The 25994-nt window shown below is 37.8% G+C and overlaps 1 protein-coding gene across 1 annotated transcript in view; it reads right to left on the bottom strand.

The window, feature by feature from the left end:
- ptchd1 (patched domain containing 1) overlaps nt 1–25994 on the bottom strand; it is a 72170-nt gene that overhangs the window by 27620 nt on the left and 18556 nt on the right. Inside the window, exon 3 of the mRNA XM_004911662.4 lies at nt 11578–12238. Coding sequence (XP_004911719.1) covers nt 11578–12238 — 661 coding nt within the window. The remainder of the gene's footprint in view (nt 1–11577; nt 12239–25994) is intronic.

Below are 25994 nucleotides of genomic sequence, written 5' to 3'. Positions count from 1 at the left end.
CTGCTTTCAAATGAGAATATCCATGTTTGCAAGTAATCAAAATAAAAAGTACTGAAGTCTTAACAGCAGCAATTTATTGAGAAAGTCAAATCATACAGTATATAGTCCAATATTTCTGTGACAGTGATCTTCCCCAGGGACTTGTGTGCATGGAAGGTCACCTTTATGAAACTGAAACTGTTGATTTTGTTGTTTTATTGGTAAATCCAATTGAGTGTAGCATTTTTCTAATTTACTTTTATCTACTAAGAAAGTATCTCAGTCTGATAAGTGTCCCAATATTATGCTTAATTCTAGATCAGCATAAAGATCTCCATCCCACTGTAAGTTATATCTAGGTTAATGTTCAAATGTTTTGTAATCTGATAAATAGTTAAATCTGAAGGCTTAACTCATAATCTATGGTGCACACATACATTATAGTATTAATGCCTCATATTAATGCCTCCATCATATGTACATGGTGAAAGGGATTGAATTAGACATGCTCAGATTCAGAAATTATGAGAATTGAAAAAGAATAGTACTATGGCGAAAAATATCTGCTAGGAATATGTAAAGCAAAACAAAAAAATGTAGGATGGGCACACGTGTTGGATTTATGTATAGAATATGTCAGTGCAATCTCTGAAAATAAATGAATTCATTTTGAGAATATCTAGGAACTAGTTGAGTGACAAGTTTGCATAAAGAAAGCTCTTGGGCATGGTTAGCATGGTTACCGCTGCAAGAAATCAGCTCTGACTTCATTTAAAATACAATGCCATAGAGAGGAGCATGAAAACAAAATACCTGTCGTATCTCAACAATCATTTGTGCCTGATTTAATAACAGGGTCTACGTGCAAAGCACAAAATATCAGCACACTGTCATGGTTTTTTTCCCTTGATGTAGTGTCTTCTGCTGGAATAATTGCACACAACAGAAGTAATGGAGGCAGGGCATGGGCAGAGGTTACATTTCTTCCAAGTGAGTGGCACAAGGAAATGAGCGTGTATCAACCCCGCACTTAATGCCAAGTGAATGGCATGTGTAAATTACAGGGTACATTTGCATCTACAGTAAGTCACAGTAATAAGTGCAATGAGAACATTCGGGCCAGCTGCAAGAAAGCATAGACTCTATGGCATTTTGGCCCTGCATTCCTGTTCCTAGCATTGTGCCAGTTAATGGTAAATCAGGCCCCCGATTTAAAGAAGAGCAACACAGAACATATTCTTTTATCTAGGGGCACATTTACAAAAGCATGAACACTCCGAGCATATTTTTGCTGATTTTTTCGGGCGTCCGCATGACTTTTTCGTCCGCTGCACGATTTTTTCGTACGCCGCACGAGTTTTTTCGTACGCCACACGACTTTTTCGGATGTTTGCACGAAAAAATCGGAAATGTTTTACCGCTGTTTACAATTGTTCGGTACGAAAATGTCGTGACTTTCGGATCGCCAATACGATATTATCGTGACTAATACGATTTTTTCATAAGCATTTTCGTAATATTTTCGATCTTCAGAATTTTTCGTTTCCAATCTGATTTTTTCCCATTCGTGATTCGGATTCGTGGATTAGTAAATGTGCCCCCTAGTCTGTTTTACAGAATAGCAGAAAATGTAGAGAAATGCCTTCCCAACCATATTCAACACCAGCTTACCTATCTTGTAAGAATTCTTGAATTTCTTAGTTTACAATTTCTCACTAAATAGGACCCTCATGCTGGTATAAAGTCTACTCAACCCTTCTAGTCATTTCCAATCAAACAACTGGGCCACCATCACAAATGTATTTTTTTATGGACTCTTCATGCAACTGCCACATTTTGGGCACCTCGTTAGTGATGTAGCGAACATCGCCGAAAATGTTCGCGAACCCGTTCGCGGACTTTCGCCAAAACTCGCGAATATTTGCAAACTTTGCGAACCCCATAGACTTCAATGGGAAGGCGAACTTTAAAACCTAGAAAAGCCATTTCTGGCCAGAAAACTGATTTTAAAGTTGTTTAAAGGGTGCCACGACCTGGACAGTGGCATGCAGGAGGGGGATCAAGGGCAAAAACTTCTCTGAAAAATACTTTGTAAAAAAAACGCCAAAAAAAAAAACCGCAAGCTATTCCTATGTATATGCATAGGCGATAAAACGAAGCGAAAAAACGCGGTGGGAAAACCAAGGCTAAAAAACGCGGCGCCAAAAAAAACCGCGGCGAACCCAAAGTGGCGAACATCGGCAAAAGTCCGCGAATTTTCGCGAACACCCGATGTTCGCGCGAATTAGTTCGCCGGCGAACAGTTCGCTACATCTCTACACCTCGTAACATGCTGAGCAGTATTGAATATTCATTCTCCATTCTCATTCCCGACCATGACTGCCCTGTAATATTTGGGCCGCTTGCACCATAACCTATTAACAATACAGCCTATTTTTAAAGTCAAGCCCACTAACAGCAAAGTCAGTCTGCTTCTTCGTGAATCCAAACCCTACATTTTATATCATTTTCTTTTTGTTACACTGACCTCCTTAGAGAATAATGGAATATGGGATGTTATCAAGAATCCGATTATCCAAAAAACTCCAAATTACCGGAAGCACGTCTACCATAGACTACAATTTATTTCAATAATTGAAAATTTTTAAAAGTGATTTCCTTTTTCTCTTTAATAATAAAACAGTACCTTGTACTTGATCCAATCATAACTAAGACAGCATGAATCTATATTGGTGGAAAAACAATCCTATTGGGTTTAATTAGCATTTAAATTAGTTTTTAGACTTTACATTTTTATTTACGTTCTTAAATGCACCAAGATTTTCACTAAATTGCTCTCACAAATAACCACCCACAATTTAGAAGCTGTAGGTTGGACATAATATGGCTGTAAGTGAATTTGTAGAGAAGGCACATATATTTGTATGTTAATTATATCATGTAGGTTATTTCGCATCTTTTATGCCCTATAGAAGCATTTTTTCTTCCAGCCAAAATATAAATACAAGAGTGACTGCATTGGTTTAGCCAACCAATATGCTAACCAAAATACAGATACAATATGGCATCCCCCACTGTCATTTTGCTTCTATATAAAGTAAAAGTAAATTATTTTTTGGAATTAAAATCTCCGTTATCTGGTGTCTGAGACAGTGCTGCTAACTGCCATGTAAGAAACTTCAACTGGCAGACTAGAGGAATGATAGAAGCCAGCAGATATGTCTCTTGGGATGTGGATAGGCTCTGCTGTGTGTTTGTGTCTGATGCAGTCAGGGTTTTTTCCAGAAGTTATCTGCCAATTTGTGCAATGTCATATTCTGTCTGTAGAGATGATTTTAGAAATGTGCTGAAAGGAAAAGCAATTCTTAGAGCAAAGGCACACACATAGTAATTTGGGCCTGATTTGTTTTTTCATTGCCATGCTTTCTCCCTTAGTAGGAACCTTAAAGGTAATTAGGTCTCAATCGTCAAGTCCAAGGTTTGGTTGCATGTATAGCAATGAACTACAGATGAAAAATGCCTACTTAGAAGTTAAAGGGGACATATTGTGTAAAAAAACAAGAACGTGCCAGTGCATTACATTCCTCTGAATACATAAGGAATGTGCTCAAAAAAAGATATGTTTTGGGCTTGTTTATTGAATTTTTTTTCCAGAAACCCTACTAGACCCACCCATTTGTTTTTTCCCTGCTTCCTCCTTTCCCAGACTGTGCAAGGGAGCCAGCGACACTCAGCATACTGCACTGTAGGATAGGGACCATTTAGCAGCTAGGCTGACCTTATATATACCCTTATATACCCTACTATACTTCTGACATGTGAGCTCAAAACGCATGAAATCAGCTTCTAATGCCCACTAAGATAATTAAGTGAAATCTACCTAACACCTACCTTAAAATCTGTTTAACTAACTTCTTTTAAACTAACAAGGTTTACATTAACATCTAAATTCTATAGGTAACTGACCAATACCCTCTGCCTTAAAATTCCTGTGTAATGCACTCCTACATACAATCAAGTCATAGCTCTGTCATGTTATATTTAGCGAAAACAGATTGTGCTGCTGAATAGATGTAGAAATGTAGAATATACTACACTGCAGTCCAACCCTGCAACTTCCGCATCATCCGCATCATCATACACATACTAGAGCTAATCAACCAACACAGCTAATGTGGCAGCCCTTCTTCAGTACTAATTGTTTTAGAGGCTACTATCAACTAGGTGATATAGCGTCGCCCCCTCGCCCCTCTATGCTTAGTTTTTTTGTGTCCCTCAATGCTTAATTTTTTTATTTTAGAGAGAGTCAAGGTTACCTACATCGCTAATACAGAGAGCGCAATAGCCAAAGAGATGAAATTTGAATTTCGTCTTTTGACATTACCAGGAGTGGTGTTTTCCGAATTTTTAGCCGAATCGTAACGGGACAGATTTGCTCAGCACTACTCACAATATAAAATGAGAAGTGAGCATAAAAGGCACAAAGTTTCTAATATCATGGAACATAAGTAGTTAGCAGTATGAATAATATGGTAGTAGACTATAATGAAATGTTACATGTGGCACGAAAATAATTTTTTTCCTGTACTTAAAGGGGAACTATCAAGAAAATGAAAAGTTAATGTGTCATCTCATGGAAATAAGAAACTTTCTAATCATAATGAATTAAAAATAATACAGTATCCCCCTCTCAGCAATCTGTTGCTCTACATGTAGGTGTCACAATAGGAATTTGATTGACAGCTCTAATACATTAACAGTGGGTGCTCCCTTTGCCTTTGCCTAAACAATGTATTAGAGCAAACTGTGTTTCAAAATAACTGACTCTGACACAAAGCTGCGTGTAGAGAGACAGATTGCTGAGATGGGGAAAGTGAAGAGAAATGTGATTATTTTAGAAACGGTACAGAATTGTGAAAGTTTCTCATTTCCATGTGATGAAGCGCAAGTGCATTTGCAGTTTTACAACAGTTCCCTTTAACAAACATTTGCATAGATGTTTCCAATAGACAGCATTGTCTGTATTTATTTGCATAGGAGCTGTAATAATCCTTGCAGTAAAATTATATTTCTTTCATAAATTCTAATGAATCAATGTCTCCAGGGTTATAATGAAAAACTGTAGAATGTTTGATTTACTCAGCAATAAACTTTGAGGGAAGAATCTCTCAGATACCGATGCTCCCACGTTTATAGCTCCACTGTAAAAAAGCCACAATACACACATGTGCACATACACATGCATACAAAATACCTACATATCTCAATATCAATTATTGCCTTTCAAATAAAAAAGGAATAAGGAAATGAATACTGTTAGGTATCCTGGAGGCCAAAAAACTCATCATTTTAATTTATTTTTGACAGTGCTGCGATGCACCAGGAGTCTTCAAACAATTATATTATTATTCTGCAAACAGGCAACCAGATTCATACATGAGCTACTAAAGCATGTCACTTTTACAGGTCACATTTTGGTATCCACTCAGAATATTGTAAACTACTGTAAGCACTCGTGATGATGTGCCATAAGTGCTGTTTGCCCATTGTACAAGACTGTCTTTGCACAGTTTCTCCGCCTAGGGCTCATTCAATAGTTTGGCCCCTGGGCCAATATTTAAACCACATTCTTGGCCCTGGCTGACTGTGTTTTCCAGCCAACCTGATTGATATCTGTCACATTATCTGGCTGAGCCCTTACCTAACCTCTCAGAGAAGCCTTTGTATTCACACCTTGTATGGGCCTTATAAGCTGCTGAATAGAAAAATCTCTGACTTTGTGATTTTCAAAGGGGTCTGCAGGCTCCATTCTACAGGCACATTAGTGACTTTGATCTTTAAAAAACTTGGACCTACAGAACTGGGAGTTCACTAATGAATTTAACCAGTGCTTGTGGTTTATAATTACTTCTTTAAACATCTTGCTTTCCATAAAAACAGTCAAGAGCTATTTCCTTAAAAAGGAATGATCATTTAACAGGAATGTGCCTATTTAAAACAGCATATTAGATAGTGTGCATATTTTCATGCATCTATCCATCTGTATATCTATCTATCTATCTACCTATCTCTCTGACTGTAATCTATCTATCTATCTATCTATCCATCTATCTATCTATCTACCTATCTCTCTGACTGTATTCTATCTATCTATCTATCTATCTATCTATCTATCTATCTATCTATCCATCTGTATATCTATCTATCTATCTATCTATCTATCTACCTATCTCTCTGACTGTAATCTATCATCTATCTATCTATCTATCTATCTATCTATCTATCTATCTATCTATCCATCTGTATATCTATCTATCTATCTATCTATCTATCTATCTATCTACCTATCTCTCTGACTGTAATCTATCTATCTATCTATCTATCTATCCATCTGTATATCTATCTATCTATCTATCTACCTATCTCTCTGACTGTAATCTATCTATCTATCTCTTTATATATATATATATATATATATATATATATATACCCAGGTGCACCTGGGTATATAATTAAAGTGGTGTGCCACCCTTCAGGTAATATAGATATATATATTTATTTAAGAAGTCACAGAGGAGTTCATGGGGATTCTTGAAATAATAAAAAACAAAATAACCAGTTAAAAAGCTACACAGACCTCAGGGTCTGGTTATGGCTCAAATATGTAAAAAAGAAATTAAAATGGTTTAGAAAATGCCTGATATGTTTTACCAGAGCTTTATTAAAGGCAAATTGTGCAATCCTTCATGCTTTATCTGTCTATTTATGAGATGATGCTATCACCTTATCATTTTACTCTATATACCTATTACCTTAAAAAAAATATACGTTTACTGTCATTTTTTTAACATTTATTATTATTGACATATTTATAAAGAGCCAACATATTCCACAGCGCTGTACAGTAAGTGGGTTAATAAACTGGACACACAGAATTACATACAAAGCAACCAATAACCAGTACAAAAGGTGAAGAAGGACCTGCCTAAAAGAGCTTACAATTTCTGATTTAACATCTAGCAACTTTTTAGAATGTAGAGATTAAGAAGGCTCCAAAATCCTATTTAAGTGAAAAGAGAGATTGAGTGTTCCTCAGGAGAACTGTGGCCCACTATTCTTACCTTTTGATATATATATTTGCCCCTTAGTGTTGCCTGCTCCATACTTTGATCTAATGTAGCTGAAAAGGTACCATTCAGATTCCACAGAAAAAGCCACACAAGAGCATTACCTGGGCACAAGTGCATACCATATGACGCAGAAGAAGGGAAGGTTTGCTAATATAGTTTTTAGCACCAACAATGAAGATTAGTAGGTTTCATTTTCCCTTAATGAAATATCATTTTACATTTGTTTTTACATATTCTATTAGTGTAACATCATCTAAAAGGTCCATAGCGCTCATATACATCCACAAGTGCAGCTGCGTTCTCCACACTTTTCCCAGAGTCAGTTGTGCGTAAAACCTCTTTCATTAAAGTTATTTGCATTAACATGTGCTCCTTAAACTTCCTTATGGTTGCACTTGGCACCACTCAGTCCTTTCTGCCCTCCATTCTGAATTGAGTCCTGCTGCACCTATTGACGCAGGGGAACCTAGGACTTGCCACTACTTCCTGACCAGGCAGTAGCTTCAGGTTTCCATTTGCACCCTGCGTCAATAGGGGCAGCACACTTGCACCTCAATAATGCTGGAATTTTGGGAAAAAAACATTGCGGGAAAAACATGGCAAAAAATTGCACTTTGGCAAAATTGCACTTTGCTCCCTGCATGCAGACGTACATGTGTAATCTTGTGTTGGACATGTCTGTAATAACATACCTCTATACTCAGAACCATCCATCCAATTAACCATACAGTATATACCATATTGCACTGAAAACTGTTACATTGCAAAAGCATAATTTGAAAATGGAGTCTCCAGCTAATCAGAACCAACACAATGACAGGTATTTGCTAGAGGAGAAGAATATTAATACAATACCGCTGCACAGAGTCGGTGCCGCACCTGTCATGAAAGCTCTTTAAAGATTCCTTCAGGAGAAAATGAGTTTTCATAGAAGTTTAAATGATTTAAATGCACAGTGGGAAATTGGAAGTGGGATTTGAGAAGATTTAGAAATGGCAGAAGGCTGAAATGAGAAGCTGGAAGCTAACATGTAACCTAATTGGTTGCTAGCAAAGCAATCCTGTGTGGATGTGACAGCAATATGTTCCTTTTTTCAGTAAAAATTGTATATGAGGGAGGAACATGGTGTTTGGAAAATGTACTATAAATTATAACGTGGAAAAAAACAGGGATAAATGAATACTGATGAGCTTACTGCCTGGGTTAGAAAAAAGATAAAAATATACTCATTTAAAAGGAAAGATGAAGAAAAATGAAAGGAATGTATCTAAATGATATCATCTATATTATATCAACTACCGACTATATAGGAATGTCAGAAATGCTAAATGTTCATTAACTCATTTTAAATGGTTAGAGAGCTAGGGTTAATTTTCCATTGAACATGCACAAGGGCTGGTTCATTTCTCCACACAGAATAGTACCCGTTAGGAAGCCATTTACTTAACACTTGTACCTACCTCAGGTTCAGTCCAAAGTGCACTCTTTACCTTGCACTGGTGGCTCCACATGCACCTTGCTTTCACTGGTGCTCCTTGTGCACGCCGTGAAATTGGTGTGACTGTCCCACCCATACATATTGCATGGTGGGTGACCTTTGCCATTGCTGTAAGAAATATTTGCACCCCATACTGTGTGTGAAAAAAATGTCTGCCTGATCTTTAAGGCCGCAAAAAGAGTAGAGGCAAAGTGCATTGTGGGCAAAAAGACAGTAGGGCATTAAAAGTGCAATTTTAGATCCAAATTGCCATGTTTCTTACCCATGCAAAATTTCTTCCCAGAACTCCAGCATAATTGCAGCCAGGCCTTTGTAATTGTGCCTGATGTGTCAAAATGGAAGCAATTATGTTTGTGTTGTAAATTGGTTTGCATCTTAGCGTTTTCTCAGTTGGGGGTTACATCTGTAGTGTGTGCTCAAAATGTACATGTGAATTACTTAGCACAAGTCTGGTTCACCTACTGACACAACCTGGAGCTACTGCTAGATCCAGGGCAGTAATAGTTCCATGGTACCATAAATATACAAAGTCGTGTACCTTCATCAGAGAAGGCAAGATGGATGCATCAGGAACCAATCCATTTCCATTATGAAAATGCAGAAGTGGGTTTGGACACAGGTACCATATTAAAATGCATGTGTATGAGCCCTCCATTGCTTCCATTCTGCAGGGTGTCTTCGTTAATGACCCCTATAATCATATTTGTAATTGTGCCTGACTTTTGCACTGTGCAGCTTATCCGCCTTTCATAAATCAGTCGTTAAAAATCTTTTTCAGCTTTAAGCAAATGTTTAAGCTCCTTAGGGGTCACTGGGAACCTCAGGGGGTACAAATGTAAGAACACTAAGTGGCGTGTTGTAGCTCTCTGCTGGATCAGAATGATGAATATACATTGAGAAGAATAAAAAACTAGGCAGGGAAGGCAATAATAATCAACATTCACAGCAGAGTTTACAAGAATTTGCTGTAAGTCTGGGAACAGACACAGAGATCCCTGGCCAGTTGACAGCACAAACTTATAGCCCTACTGGCCATTTCAGCTCTGATCATTCTACAGGATCAATTTGCCTGGTGACTGTATATAATTAATGTACTTGTATGAAGGAAATTCTAAGCAGATTCTGAGCAAGTTAAGCAGCCCTGAAAGGTGAAGGTGCTAAGGGTCTGTATAGTATGCCTGATTTTTAATCCAGTAGCCATTGCCATGGAGCAAGTAAATCCTGCATGGGATCCAAGGGGTACACATTTTCCATTTTTGTGCTCCCGCTTTTGGCCCACTGATAATGGTAAATAACTAGTTCTTGATTGTTTTGACAGCATTCAGTAAACCTATGTTCAGCCTTTGAACAATATTTCTTTTTCCCTTTAAGACTATGTAATTTGCTTTCTTTACTGTGTGCACTGTGGGCAGCTTAGCATATCTATAAAATCATGCAGCAAATTTATCCACTTAAATGAGCATTCATTTTCTATTAGATAAGCAAGCCAGAGTGTGAAAGTGTAAGTAGCACAAGTCATATCCAGCACAACAGTTGGTGGGTTGATAATGCAGAATGTCAGTGGCCAAATGATTCTGCGTGTTATGCAACACAAACATGTTTTATCATTATTATATGGCAAATTAGACAGATTTTCTGCTGTTGTGGCTGAACAGCAAGCAAATATCTGGCTGCAATACAATAATGAACCCATATCCATTGCAACGCTGTATATAGGTTTATAAAACACCACCAAAACCACAACTACTACACATGAGCAACCTACAGAATATGTTACTTCTCAATGAACTTAATGTAAATGCAAAAAGATAGCAACTGCTGTGAAATAGAAGGATATTAGAAGCCACTGTGTAGTTCCATAATCTATATGGATCTATAATCTATAAGAGCAGTTTGCTTGGGGCCTTGTGTCTGTTATGTGGAATCTTGGCTACTTATCTGCATTGTACGTCCCATCTAAAGACTTATAGATTTCATGTCATACTTAACTGCGATAATCTACCTCTTTTGCATATGTTTATGCTGACAAAATAATTATAAATGAAGCCTTTTTCTGTTCTAACTTTCCATTTATCTAAATAGAAATCAATTCTGTCTTGCACAAACTGTAATTTGCTAGATTAACCACTGCAGACGTCTGAGTTGTAAACAATCATAAAGTACAATGGGGTCTTTCAACTTTGTAAGAAATGTTCCAGGGTGTGATGGACTGGGAGCAATGTGCACTGCACTATAAGCAATGTTAAAAACATTATCACTGCCAGAAAAAAAACATATTGATACAAACAACAACAATTATCATCAGGGTTGGTATAAGGATAGGGCAGAGTGGGCATTGGCACTGGGCTCCTGTACATATATAATGATATAGATATAGTAAATGTGAGCAGGGTGCAAAGCACCTTGTTTTTTTAATTTTGCATCTGCCCCTTAAGTTGTACCCAAAGATACAGCTCTTTGTGCTCCATCTGAATACAGCACTGCCCACACATGCGTGACTTGTGGGCATCCCCTTGGCTGCCCCCTAGCTTGCACAGCATAGGGAGAGTCATTGAGCAGAAGAAATAGGAAATCCTTCTACTTAACAGACAGGGACATCTTGTGGCCAACAGTATTGTGCTGTCTGCCTGTGAGGTTGTAAGATAAGAAACAATTGATTATACACAGGGCAACCAATTTTAAATAGATAGTTGTATTTCGTTGCTTTTTTCAGTACATTTTTATTGGGTATCAGTACTCCGTGCTATTCATCAGCAACACCAAGCACTAACACCTGCCTAAAGCCTTTTCCCCCATTTATATGAGGAAAAAGGATTCAAACCATTTTTTTTCTGCGCTAATAATTAGATAAATAGAATTTTTTTTATTTTTTATTGGTACCATAACATAAAAAGATATAATAGATTATTGCTAAATCATGCCTAGAACATTTTTATTTTGATAAAAGAACAAAGAGAAGCATTTGATTACCTAGCATGATAAATGGAATCCCCAGGAAAGTAGAGTTGTATTTTCCACCTGTTAAATTGATGATTCCAGCAGCAGTAAGTGTAGAAAGACTGATAGTTACCAATCCAAGAAGACCAAGCCAAGGCTTGCTTCGGACACAGTCTTGCATGGAGCAACAGATTACAGCCAGTGAGACAACTAAGGCAAGGCTTGTGATCAGGTAGCGCTCGGAAACCCTGCTGGTTTTTTGAAAATCCTGTCCTAGAGATGAAGAAGTAAAAGGGTACAATTTGACTTCCCTGTTTAATTTTTGGAAGTTTTCCACAGTTTCACAGAAAACAGATTCCCATTTTTCTGCCACCACTTCATTGAGGGAGTTGATTGCCTGAAGGTAATATGTGAGCTGAATGGCCTCGGCGGATTTAACCCGATCTTTGCTGTGAACTGTTACACCTCCCAGCTGGTGTCCATTATACACCTCTTTTCCATCCTTTAACTTTGTGATGGGATACGTGATGATATAGTTTGTTCTGTTTTGCGAGCGAGCTGCCTTTAATTCCTCCAGAATATGTACTATATCATCCACTATGCAGGTCTTCTCATTGCTCAACATGCAGATATGAGCAAATGTATAGTTAAAGCCGGGTCTGTGGACTTGAATCTTTTTCACAGCTGAATGCAACTACAGGAGAAAAAGGAAAGAAAAAAAGAAACACCTAGATAAAACATTTGTAATATATATAAATGTAACAGTCAGACTGGGATTTTCTGTCCTGTATTGTATAGTTACATAGTTACATAGGGTTGAAAAAAGACCAGAGTCCATCAAGTTCAACTCATCCAAGTAAACCCAGCACACACAACCCACACCTACCAATCTATACACTCACATACATACACTATAAATACAACCACTAGTACTAACTGTAGATATTAGTATCACAATAGCCTTGGATATTCTGATTGATCAAGAACTCATCCAGGCCCCTCTTAAAGGCATTAACAGAATCTGCCATTACCACATCACTAGGAAGGGCATTCCCCAACCTCACTGCCCTCACCGTGAAAAACCCCCTACGCTGCTTCATATGAAAGCTCAGTTCCTCTAATCTAAAGGGGGGGGGGGGCTCTGCGTTGATCGCTTTTATGGGAAAAAAGAACATCCCCCAACTGCCTATAATCCCCTCTAATGTACTTGTACAGAGTAATCATGTCCCCTCGCAAGCGCCTCTTTTCCAGAGAAAACAACCCCAACCTCGACAGTCTAACCTCATAGTTTAAATCTTCCATCCCCTTTATCAGTTTAGTTGCACGTCTCTGCACTCTCTCCAGCTCATTAATATCCTTCTTAAGGACTGGAGCCCAAAACTGCACTGCATACTCAAGGTGAGACCTTACCAGTTCTATTAAAGAATAAGTAAACCTTTTTTTAAATCTCTGAAAACACTCTGTACAGCCCCCAGAATAACATACCTTCCGTGCATCTAGATTTATTTTGTTTCTCTATTACAGCCAGTTCAACTACAGTTCTTTTTTATCTTCCTTGTCTAGTGCTTTCTGAGCACTCATCTCCTTCTCTCTCCGACTATGATGACCTCAAAGAGGTGCCTACAGTGCAAGCCTGGTTGATTTTAATTGGAGCGGAGGCAGTGAGCATGCCCAGTAGACACCTCTTTGAGGTCTACATAGTCAGAGACAGAAGGAGTGCTCAGAAAACAAGAGGGGGCAGAGCTTCATGCTAAAAAAGGAAATTGTCAGAAGAGCTGCATTTCAGTTGCAACTAAATCTGCATGCAGGGAGAAAGGTATGTTATTCTGGAGGCTGTTTAGTAAATTGTTTAGTAAGAGGATTTTAAAATAAAAGGCTTACTTATCCTTTAACCCTTTCAGTGTGGATGGTCAGGTATATGCTGTGTTGCCATGTAAAACACAGAGCATAGATCAAGAAATACAGAATTTAGGAACGTTTTATGCATCTTACATTACACATTTCCATATAGATCAAAATATCTGTTGTTTTTGTTATGGTTTACCTTAAAAAATACATGAGTGACTTATAAAGGGGTTGTTCACCTTTAAAATAATATTTAGTAGGATTCTGAGACAAATTGCTATGGGGCTTAATTTTTCATTACTTGCAGATTTTGAATTATTTAGCTTTTTGTTCAGCAGCTTTAGTGTTGAATTCTAGCAGCTACCTGGTTGCTAGGGTTCCAGTTACCCAGTTATTCTACTGTCTGCTGGTGGAGAAAAAAACCCACGCAGGCATTGCAGATTGTGAATGGCATTAATAGAAACTGGCTGTCCCCACGGGACTGATTTAAGTCGGGCCTAGTCAGTGGCAGTCTACACTGCTGATATCAAGTAGTATTGGCGTTTTCTCCACCAGCATTTCTGTGCTACCAGAGGAAAGCCATATGCCACTTAATTCTGTATATTGAATTTCTTCTCATCTATAAACCTGAGACACAAGCAACAGCTGGGGATGGGGTGGTTAGACTCAGGGGGGTGAGAGACACAGATAAAAACAAAACAATTGCACTTTATAATAAAATATAATAGTAGAACAGAACACATTTTCAGTACATGCTCAGTTTATTTTGCCTATACTAAAAATAGGTGCATATTGTCTTAAAATATGGTCAAATAGAAAATCTTTCAAAATATGGTTCATGAGTCCTGTTGATTTAATGCAATACCCAATATACAATATCCAATTCAACCCAAAACTAATTTATCAATGTAATTTTGTATATTAAGGCATTCTTTATATATGTGTAGTCTAATGTTCCATAACTGCGCCACTATGCACATGTGGTAACTAGAGATGTAGCGAACTGTTCGCCGGCGAACTAATTCGCGCGAACATCGGGTGTTCGCAAGTCCGCAAATTCGCGAACTTTTCGTGATGTTCGCAATTTGGGTTCGCCGGCACCGAAAAAATCGCAAAACTTATGATAACGGTACGAATGCTCCGAAAAAGTCGCAAAACTTACGATAACGGTACGAATGCTCCGAAAAAGTCGCAAAACTTACGATAACGTTACGAAAGATCCGAAAAAGTCGCAAAACTTACGATAACGGTACGAAAGCTCCGAAAAAGTCGCAAAACTTACGATAACTTTACGAAAGCGCTGGAAAATACGAAAAAGTCGCAAAATTACCGATCATTTCGAAAAACGGCGTGTGTCAATTTTTCAGAGGTTTTTGCCCTTGATCCCCCTCCTGCATGCCACTGTCCAGGTCGTGGCACCCTTTAAACAACTTTAAAATCACTTTTCTGGGCAGAAATGGGTTTTCTAGGTTTTAAAGTTCGCCTTCCCATTGAAGTCTATGGGGTTCGCAAAGTTTGCGAATATTCGCAATTTTCGGCGGAAGTTCGCGAACAGGTTCGCGAACTTTTTTTTTGAGGTTCGCTACATCCCTAGTGGTAACACTTTACCATTAAGATTCCCTTGCTTTAGATGACTTTTCTTATAATTCCTATACATGCAGTTACTCTATAAAGCTACTGAATGACCAATAAACAATAAATATGTGGCATGCAGCCAGAATATTATAAAACTTCTTTGACAGCATGCACAATAGGTCATATAAGATCCACTAAAACTGTGGTGGAACCTTTCATACAATCATTAGCAAAGCAATAAAAAATATTGTAGACCCAACTCATCTATATTAGATGCATACCCACACGTGATTTTTTTATTAACTTACTAACAGTATAACTTGTTCAGTTTGTACTTCATTCACAAAAACACATCGATGTATTTGTGGCTCTATGGGACATACTTGCTAAGGGTGGAAGTTGAAATTTAGCATATTATGACATCAAAGATACAACACCGCAGAATATGTTCTGCTTTATAAATACATGTTATTAATAATAATACCACAAGGAGTGTTGGGAAATTAAATTCACACTGGTGAAAATTCTCTTTGCATTGGTGAAAATTCACAACCTGGCAGGTGAAATTTGTCCAGTGTGATCTTTGCCAATTTATCAAGAGTTTGAGAACAAATATTTGCCAAGACAATTTCTCTGGGTTCAGGCTAGCAATCTGCCATTATAATGATAAAGCAGCTGCTTTTGCCTGTTATTATATACATCTCCCCCTCCATGCTTATTTCCCACAAATGTCCTTTCTTCATGGCAAAAATTCTTTCAAAATCTTTCCTACTACAATTGACAAATTTAGAAAGTACACCCCAAGACCCAACAACTGGGTCATGTGGGAAGCCTGCTTCAGCCATCATATCCTAACATTTAACCATTGACATTATGCATTTTACCCTGTATCCTTCTGCTGGCTCTATAGCTGCTTTCCTTTTCATTCATGTTTGGCATTGATACATTGTTCAAGGCCTTCAGTATTCAATGCGCTATTTGGAATACAGACGTAAAAAAACTGTACTTGGGGATATAATAATAAGAGTTCCCATTTATTTGTGCCTTAACTTTTTTTTAACTATATGTCATTTAACAGGTATTAAAGTGTTCTGTTTAGGTATGGGCAGAGTCATACACTTAAGTGAACTGATTGCATTAAGGTGTTCACATTCTAAAGTTGGCTGCTGTTCCTTTTCACTAAGTAATATTGTGCTAGACAATTTAGAAAATAGCTTCAGACATTTCATTTTAAATGAGTAAATTGGTTGTCATCAGAGTAAAATTGGGCAGAATTCAAATTCTAGAAGAGTTTAACTATAGAGGCAGGAGTGGAGCAATAGGAACAGCTAGAACTTGTAAAAGTTATAGGTTTTCAAACGTTGTTATTAATTCCTCCATGTCTCAACTGCAGTAACCAGCTTACAACATGGACTTATATAATATACAATTTCAGTAACGTAACTATAGGTTGCGGGGCCTGGATGCAGGGTGTGCACTTGGGCCCCCTGTCCTCCTCAAGATAAAATCTTTGTGCCAGATTTGTGTGCACCCCCCCTGCACCCCCAGTAGTTCCGCCACTTTACACAGTAGAACCCAGTTCCCAGTTCCGCCACTGTTCCCAGTAGAACCTCTTCCCTGGCTCTGAATATTCTAAGCAGAAACTGCACTAATAAGTCTATATAAGGGTGAAACTGGTTGCAGTGAAATTTTGCATCATTGAATTATTTTGTGAAACTGGGAAAAAAAATTGTTGCATCAAAATAGTTACCACAACAAAAAATTTGTAGAGACAAAAATGTCGCCTGGACAAAATGGTCGCCAAGACAAAAATATTACGGACACAAAAATCGACTTTAATGCATTTGGAGTAAAAAAAGATTTGTCAAGCTTAACATTTGTCGCCTATCGACTTCAATGTGTTTCGCCAATTTTTCTACAGCTTTGCGACGAAACAGGACAGATTCGCGCATCACTACCGATTGGTAACCATAGTATAGCCGATTAGCATGTTGCAAAGCGTAAATGCATATGCATTAAACTTTTCTATCTACAGGTTCATATGTGCACCTTGGATAATTGATGGCAGGAGTTTTGCTTAATAAAGTACCTGTACATTCTCTACACTCTCATTTTGTTGTAGCCCTTAGCGTTAATGGTCAATTCACGAAACAACAAAAATGTAATGTGCCACAAAAATGACGGGAACGTAAAAAAATGTTTTTACACGTGCAACAATTTGTTTTGACGTGTGCGAAAATTTTTTTATGCATGATAAATTTTTCCATAGAGAATTTTGTCGCCCGTTTTGCAAAACAATCCGCCACTTGCAAAACATGGAAATTCGCTGCAAATCCATGCCTGCCAAGTTATTTTGCCCATCACTAATGGTTGGCATGAGATGTACAATTGTTTTACCAGTGAGTACTGCCACACCGTTTTTGTGCAGGTGAATGTGTGTATGGGGAGGCTCTGGTAGATAAAGAACCACTGTTCTTTGTTAAGGCCACTGCATAAGACTTACCTGTAGAGGCTTCAAAGGCTAGAGATAAAAGGCAAGCTATTTCTACTAAAGCAAAAAGCAAAATATATACTTTAAAAGGTTGCATTGTATTATACAAAACTGTGTATCATAAGTGCCAATTAACTCCCCCTAGACTACTTCTACTAGTAATAATTGCAGCTAGAGCAAGCTATTTTTTTTTATAAATTGGATCTTCATCTTAGATCTTAGAAGCAGTAATTGAATCTACCAATTAATTTCTGAAGTCACATGCCTTTGTTGCAAAGAGACGCGTTGCCAGATAATTTGATTTTCTGCCTACTATTCAGCTACCAAACAAAAGCAACAGTTTAATGATCACAAGTTGTTTGAATAGGACCTGCCAGATAATAACAGCAATCGCATATACTTAATGTAATAGGTGGCTTCTGTTCAACCTGAGATATACTTCATTGTGTTAACCTGCTGTTAAATATTTGCCCTGTACATCAGCTCAAATTATAATAAATAGAAGTATTCCCCAGCTGGAAAGGAGAATACATTAAGTCTATTTCTCTGAACTAGCTGCAATTTGAAAACTAGATTTGTATGGGCAGATTAGTTGAAGGGTACTGTTCCATTATTAATCAGTTTGTTCTAAGTGTTCTACTTGTGTTCAGGAGTTTGGGAAAGCAAAAGGGAAAAAAATAAAATTGTATGGTGTAGAGCTAAATCAGCTGTGCATAATATAGAATGAAATACAGGCAGATTCCTCTGCACCAGTGCTGTCAAATTCACTATATCATGTACATTTTATATACAGTTACTTATTTAAACTCTTATGAGTGTAGATCTCTTTACCTTGTATATTTGTACATTTGATGTATAAAATCTTAAAATGCACAGAGTTGCCAAACATTTTCATGATTTATTAATTCATATTAATAATTCATGTTAATTAGACATGGCTCTTTAAATAATGGGTTCAAATGCTCACAGTTTACTGTGTTGAACCCCCCCCCCCCCCATTGCTTTCATTTAGTTTTATAATCCCCTTACCAGTAACCAGCAGGGATATGGTCAAGTGGCCTGGGCATTAAAGGAGAAGGAAAGGTAAAAATTAAGTAAACTTTATCAGAAAGGTCTATGTAACTACAGCCATAAGCACTCACAGAAACGCTGCACTGAATCCTCTATCCAAAGAAACACAGGATTTCTTGTCTCATTTTTTGTAAATATGTTCTTTGGTATGAGACTTCCTCTCTCAGAAAAATCCTTCATTCCTGGGAACAGAGTCTGCGCAGCTCTCTCCTCTCTCCCCTGTCCTGCTCCCATAAGAATTCATAAGAATTCACTCCCCCCTCCCATCTGAATGAATGATCTGAGCTACCAACGGTTAGAGCTGCAGCAGGAAGCTTCATTGATCAAGCTAAAATGGCAGCTGCTTCTTAAACAAACACAGAGAGCTTCTAGGGCTCTTTATTTAGGTAAGGTAAAGCTTTCTGCAGCATAAATATATTGTTCTAGGTGGCACTAATGTGGCAAATCTATTGCCAGTAAAATGCCAAAATGACTTTCCTTCTCCTTCAAGGGATGGTAATATGCCTGGCTAGGATATAAAAAGCTGATATCAAAAACTATAAAAAGCCATAAAAAAATATAAAAAGATATGATTGAGCATAGCCTATACAAAAAAAAAGAAATTAAAATTAAAAAAATACCATTTCTTTTAATACAATATTTGCATACAATGGTCTTTAACTTAAAAAAGGAAAAATAAAAAATACAATTTCTTTTACTAATATGCGGGACTGCCACCTATTTATTTATACTTGCTAGGACATCTTAAAATTCGAATTATGTATGTATATGTATGTATATCTTTATTTATAAAGCGCTACTTATGTACGCAGCTCTGTACAGTAGAATACATTAATACAAACAGGGGGTTATTAATATAATAATAGATAAATACAAAGTATAACAATAAATACAAATAAATAAATAAATACAAATAAACACAAGATACAGTTGCAATAAGTTAAGAGTCAAAGACACAAGAGGATGGAGGTCCCTGCCCCGTAGAGCTTACAATCTATATTGTAATAATAAAAACAAAAAAAAAATGCCTTAGACTCATAGTAATATATTTTAATATAATAATAGTGTAAGCATACACGAGAAATGTAAGAAAACCTACATTTTGTTTTAAGATGTACTTGGGTCAAATATACAGACTAGCCAATTTCCTTGCTTAACGGCTATAGTTAGTTTGTGATATCAAATAGAAAATTCACTGATTTAAAATCCGATATTTTACATGTCAGGAAGACAATAAACTTGACCTTATCACGCACTAATATCATGTGACAAATGATACATATCTGTGTACAAATAGAGGGCAAGTTATAGAAACTTTGGAATATGTAAGTTGCTGATTATAGGTTAGGTAACAGGGTTGCCACCAGTTTCATACAGTGACTTGGGACTGGTGGCTTTAGGGTTGGGAATAGGGTGCATAGGGAGTGTGGATTAGGTGTATCAGGGGGCGGGGATTGGGTGGTTTTAGTTCATGTCTTAGATGCTGAAACCCAGACAGAAATGGTCTGGTTCTGGAAAAAATCCAATTGCCCAGTTTAAAACCAGACAAGTGGCAAACCTAGTTTAGAAGCCAGTGTTCTTGTTCAGGAAGCTTTACCATTTCTTCTTTAAATGAAAGGAACACCTTGGCCCAAGATACATTTACAGTAGGCTCTAAACTATTTAAGTTTCTGATAAGGACAAAATACATCTGCTATTGTCTCTGAAATGCCTTTAATGCTGCTTGCCACTCTGGGAATGGTTATAAGGCCATTTTCATCTCAATCTATTCCTGGCAAATAATCCTAATGCCAGGGTTGTCAATATTCCAACCGCTCATATTAGGCACAATTGGGAGATCAGATTGATTCTCCTTGAATTTTGTTTGGGGTTAATTGTATCTACAAAGCATGTACTGTTACAAAGATTACAAAAAAAAAACCCCTGAACAAAGTGATTTCCGTGCCAACCTAGAGTACATGCAAAATAATTAGCCCATCTGATAAATAATCTGCATGAGCTTCCGCACTGTGGAACTTTCACTAGCCAACAAGCCACTCATGGACCATAGCAACATTGCTGGGTCATTTGCAGGTTTTATTTACTGCATGGTTTTAACTGTTATAGCTTTACAGACCACTATATAAATACAAATATACATACATTCATAAATATATACATATATAACTAATTATACATATATATATTAATTAATGTGACATACAACTAAACTCAAACCCCAGAAGTCCCATGGCTAATGTCAGACAAGTCAGTTTCACTCTCCATTTATGACGGTGGAGCAGTGAAAGAAACCACCTGTGCTGCCCCCCATTCACTGCAATAAAAACTGACTGTGATCGCTGACATCTGAGATTTCTGTCCCAAAACTGTGCACTTAGATTTTTTTTTTAGCTTTTCACTGCTTATACCAGCAGGTGGCAGGCGGTGGTTTCCATTATGCTCAGTTGGAAGAAGCGGAAGTGGTTTTGGGCCTTTCTCCAAATATACACCGCCATTTGACATTATCAAGAGTTATGTGAGCAATATCTGCCCTGCATTGCTTCCCTTTAAATGCCATAAAGACTGCTGCAAGTCTCATTGCACCTTTGAATGGTGCTACAAATGTATGCTGGTGTGTTTTCAAGTGATAAGTGCATTTGTCTTCTACTCAGCAGCCGCTTCTAACGAATTGGAAGTAATCACACGTGGGCCATGGTGTTTTGATCACCGCAATCAAAAACCAGCAATGAGAAGAAATGCTGAGAGAGAAAAAATAGTGTCACAATTTTAGGTCTGGTTTACGTTAGGAACCCCACTGAAACATCGATTGACAGTCAATGGAAGACATAGAGCAGATGACCTGCTGTATACATTTTTTACCATTAAAAGGTAAATAAACCAGAAACAGAACTAGATTTTAGACATTTTTATGATTATCTTTGGCTTTAAATTATTGGATAAACACGCATATTCCATGTAATATATTTGTATTCATAAAATGATATCAGGGCTTTAAATTCTTAATCCATAGATGCTAGTGTGCATCAGCAGCACTTTGGCTTCCTCCCCTCCCCCTGTCTGGATGTCCCTGAGGCTTGTCAGAGCCATTCATTTCAAGAGATCATAGGACATTCTCCTGAAGTGAGCAGAGAGAGAGAAAATTGCAGTTTGTAGTTAAAAAAAAATTGAGCCTTTATTACTCTACAATTTATACTGAAGCTGAAGGCCCCATCAGCTCTATAGGAAATAATGTGCCTCAAAAACAATGGCCTTAAAATAAATGTTTAAACTGTCAGCTGCAATTACACGCGACTACACTATATAGAAGCCAACTCCTCGTAACATTAGTGAGTGAAATGAAAAAGAACGCACTCTGGATATATCAGTTTGCACACATAGGTACCCTTTGAATGAATAATGAATCTAGAGGCTTTTGAATCAAAATTTGTTAACTCCTAACTCCTAACATGCCTATTACTAGAATCTTTTCCTTCAAAAGGTATGAATAAATACAATTTTTATATTTTGGAATCAAGCTGCAAAACAGTTCTTTTCTTTTGGCATCTTTTAAAACCCTGGCAGGGGAAGAGGGACTAAAACACTGATGTTGAAATTGTAACAACAGCCTGCAGTAATTACATAATCCACAATGCGTTGCACTGAGATGTTCCTTTCCTTATTTAACACAAACAAAGTGTTGCACTGAGATGTTCCTTTCCTTATTTACATCACGTGTGCAGGGGAATTGTGGGATTTGGAGAATGCAGGTTGAAGGCAGACTGAGGACAGTCAGATCAAAAGAAAACTGGGGGCCAGGGCTTAGGTAACTGTTCCAGATCATATTAATACATTAAAATGATGAAAAGGCTGCATCTTTTTTATTTAATGTATATTGCAAAGTTACGTGAAACTATGTTTTCTTTTAAAAAAGCTTAAGTTGTAATTGGGCACAGTTACAGAGTTACATAGGGTTGAAAAAAGACCCCTTCAAGTAAACCCAGCACACACAAACCTATACTGACCTATCTATACACTCACATATACCTTGGATACTATGCTTGTTCGAGAACTCATCCAGGCCCCTCTTAAAGGCATTAACAGAATCTGCCATTACCACATCACTCGGAAGGGCATTCCCCAACCTCACTACCCTCACCGTGAAAACCCACCTACACTGCTTCAATTGGAAGCTCCGTTCCTCCATCTAGGGGAGGCCTCTGGTGCGCTGATCATTTTTATGGGAACCCCCCCCCATCTGCCTATAATCCCCTCTAATGTACTTGTACAGAGTAATCATGTCCCCTCGCAAGCGCCTCTTTTCTAGAGAAAACAACCCCAACCTCGACAGTCTAACCTCATAGTTTAAATCTTCCATCCCCTTTACCAGTTTAGTTGCAGTCTCTGCACTCTCTCCAGCTCATTAATATCCTTCTTAAGGACTGGAGCCCAAAACTGCACTGCATACTCAAGGTGAGGCCTTACCAGGGACCTATAAAGAGGCAAAGTTATGTTTTCATCCCTTGAGTCAATGCCCTGTTTTACAAGACAGCACTTTATTTGCTTTAGTAGCCACAGAATGAATGAATGGAATTAGACAACTTGTTATCTACAAAAACCCTCCATTATGGATACCCCCAACACATTACCATTTAGTAGAGTTTCCCTTTATGTACTGCACAGTCCAACGGATCCAGAACTAAAAAGGTTTTACTACAGCTAAAAGAGAAGTAGAAGCTCAAGAAATGCTGTAGATACTGTACTTTTGCTGTTTTGCTTACAACATACAATTTGCCTGAAGAGAACATGTGTGACATGTACCATTTGCACCTCCCTATACCGGCACAGCCCTGCACCGTGACAGAGATGAAATATTACTATCCCCCTGGTATTAAGTTACACATTATTTCCCAGACCTTTAAGTTACCAGAGTTAATGTGCATACCATGGTTAAAATCAACCTCATTAATCAGCTCACGGGTTTGACCTGGCACAGGAGATGGTACATTACACCTATTACAGGCTCGGAATATTAAAAACTTCCAGGGCACTTGACAAAAACAAGTCCATTACTTACATTAGTAGAAAGCATAAAACGAATGTAGGCTTCGGTGATGCATAATGCATTACAGAGAAATCCTACTGAGGTTCTAAGTAAAGGTCATTCACTTTAAATGCAATTATGAATTGGTTATATAATACAAAATAGCTCTGCGTCTATTTCTTATGGCTATGCCAGGCCATAATGGTTTTCATATTAAAGTTAAATCTGTATGTTTTATAGGCTATGCTATAGGAATGAAATCACCCAAAACCCATTCAATTATTATTATGTTATTGACCATTTGCTACCTCGATTTATGTTCTATACCTCTAGCTATTAAGCCAACGTTTAATTTCTATTACTGGATTAAAGGAGAAGGAAAGACTAATAAATAATAATCTGCAGGCATACCTTCAGTGCTCTCAGTGTGCTTAAGTCTCCCCATATTTCTCCCGTTCAGATGATCAGAAACCTCACAAGAAAAAAAAATGCTGAGCTTTGTGAAGGAATATCTCATAATGCCTCACTCCTGCACCAAGACCAAGACCAGTGTACATGCTCAGTTTGTAAGACTATGAGTTAGCTTCCTGCTGATTGGCTCAGATCCACATTCCTAAGGTGGGGGAGGGAGTTTTAGCATTCTTGAGGGAGGGGGGAGCAGGAGAGGGGAGAGAGGAGAGAGCTGGGTGTCTCTGACACAGGAAAACAAAGAGACAACAAATCTTGTTTCTTTTGACAGAGAAGTCAGTGCAGCGTTTCTGTGAGTGCTTATGGCTGTATTTACATAGAACTTTCTGATAAAGCTTACTTAGTTTTTACCTTTCCTTCTCCTTTAAGGGGCTCAGTAGTAGACACATACACAAAATAATGTTCATGGATAGGGATGTTTTTTTCTTTATTTTGAAACACTTGGCACACCATTGTAGTAAGAGCAGACAGACAGATGTTTCTTTTATAGTGATACATTTGTGGCCTCTGCTGGAGTCTTCTGTCCTCTAATGGAGACAGCTTCTGATCGCTGTGGATGTTTATAATAGATTTTTTCAAATTCTGCAGCACAACAGGTTATCTTTATAGCAACTTATTCTGGTTAATTAGTTTAAAACTGCATTTGCCACTTCAGTCATTGCAAAATTAACCTCCCAGGATTCCACTTCAAGCTGCCACAGGTTCTAGACTATGTGGCTGCTTTACGTTTCACACTAATAATGTGCTTGTGGGAATGTGAGCATTCTGATAAACTGCCACTGCATCAAAATACTAAGTTACAGCATTTATGCTTATTACTTTGCAGAAAGTACATTTGGTGCAAGCTAAACAGCAGGACAATCTTGGAAAATATGAAAGAATCCAGTTATTGCAACAGTTGAAACAACATTGTAATTGTCACACATATGTAAATATCACGATTTGCACAGTGTATAACTTTTAAGCTATTACCATCATATGTATTAACAGGCAGTAACCCATAGCAACCAATTAGATGTCAGCTTTTAAACTTGTGACCAGTTAATGCTACCTGCTGATTGGTTGCTATGGGTTACTGCTCCTGGACAAACTTAGTTACCTATATTACATAACCCCATAAGTCTTTTACCCAGCTGTATTTTTCAAGGATTGTGCCACTGGATAAGTGCATCACATCAAAGCAGCGTATAATCGCCTACTAAATTAAAGGGGAAGGAAAGGTAAAAACTAAGTAAGATTTATCAGAAAAGTCTATGTAAATACAGCCATAAGCACTTACAGAAATGCTGCACTGAGTCCTCTATCAAAAGAAACACAGGATTTTGTAAACATGTTCTTCTTCAGACTTCCTGCTCTGAGAAAAATCCTTCAGGACACAGACAGGAGTCTGCACAGCTCTCTCCTCTCTGCCTCTTCCCCTCCCTCCTCCTCCCATCAGAATTTGCTCCCCCTCCCAACTCTGGGTAATCTGAGCTACCCCCCCATGGAGTGCCAAATGCACCTTTATGCACGTAGCATAGTTTAAAGGTATTGTTATACTCTGATGTAGGAATTTTTAATGGAAGTCATGTAACAAAATTGCATAATGGAAGTGAATAAAATAGTGATGTTTAGTTTCTTACTAGAAGGCCAGCTAATGCCTTGTGTCAGTAAGACACATTTTAGTAACATGAATATTGCATCAGTAGGGTACTACTGAGGTACACAGAGACCCATAAGCTCCAGTGTAACATTATTCATTATTCAGCCCCAGTGAATTTACACTTAAAACCATCAATCATGTTTAGTAACTGAAGCCCCTAGTAGTGTGAAGCCTACTCACTATTTCCATGTTCATTATAACACATGCTAAATGCTTTCTCTGCTCTTTGCTTCTATATTGCCACTGAGGACGTGGCCTTGAAGGGAGCAAATTACAGTGTGGTAACTGGGACTACAGGGATTCTGTCATGATTTTTATGATTATACTATTTATTTTTA

The sequence above is a fragment of the Xenopus tropicalis genome, chromosome 2, assembly GCF_000004195.4.
Source record: "Xenopus tropicalis strain Nigerian chromosome 2, UCB_Xtro_10.0, whole genome shotgun sequence".
NCBI lineage: Eukaryota > Metazoa > Chordata > Amphibia > Anura > Pipidae > Xenopus > Xenopus tropicalis.
Note: the sequence above shows the minus strand (reverse complement) of the source record. Positions and strands in the feature narration are given on the sequence as shown.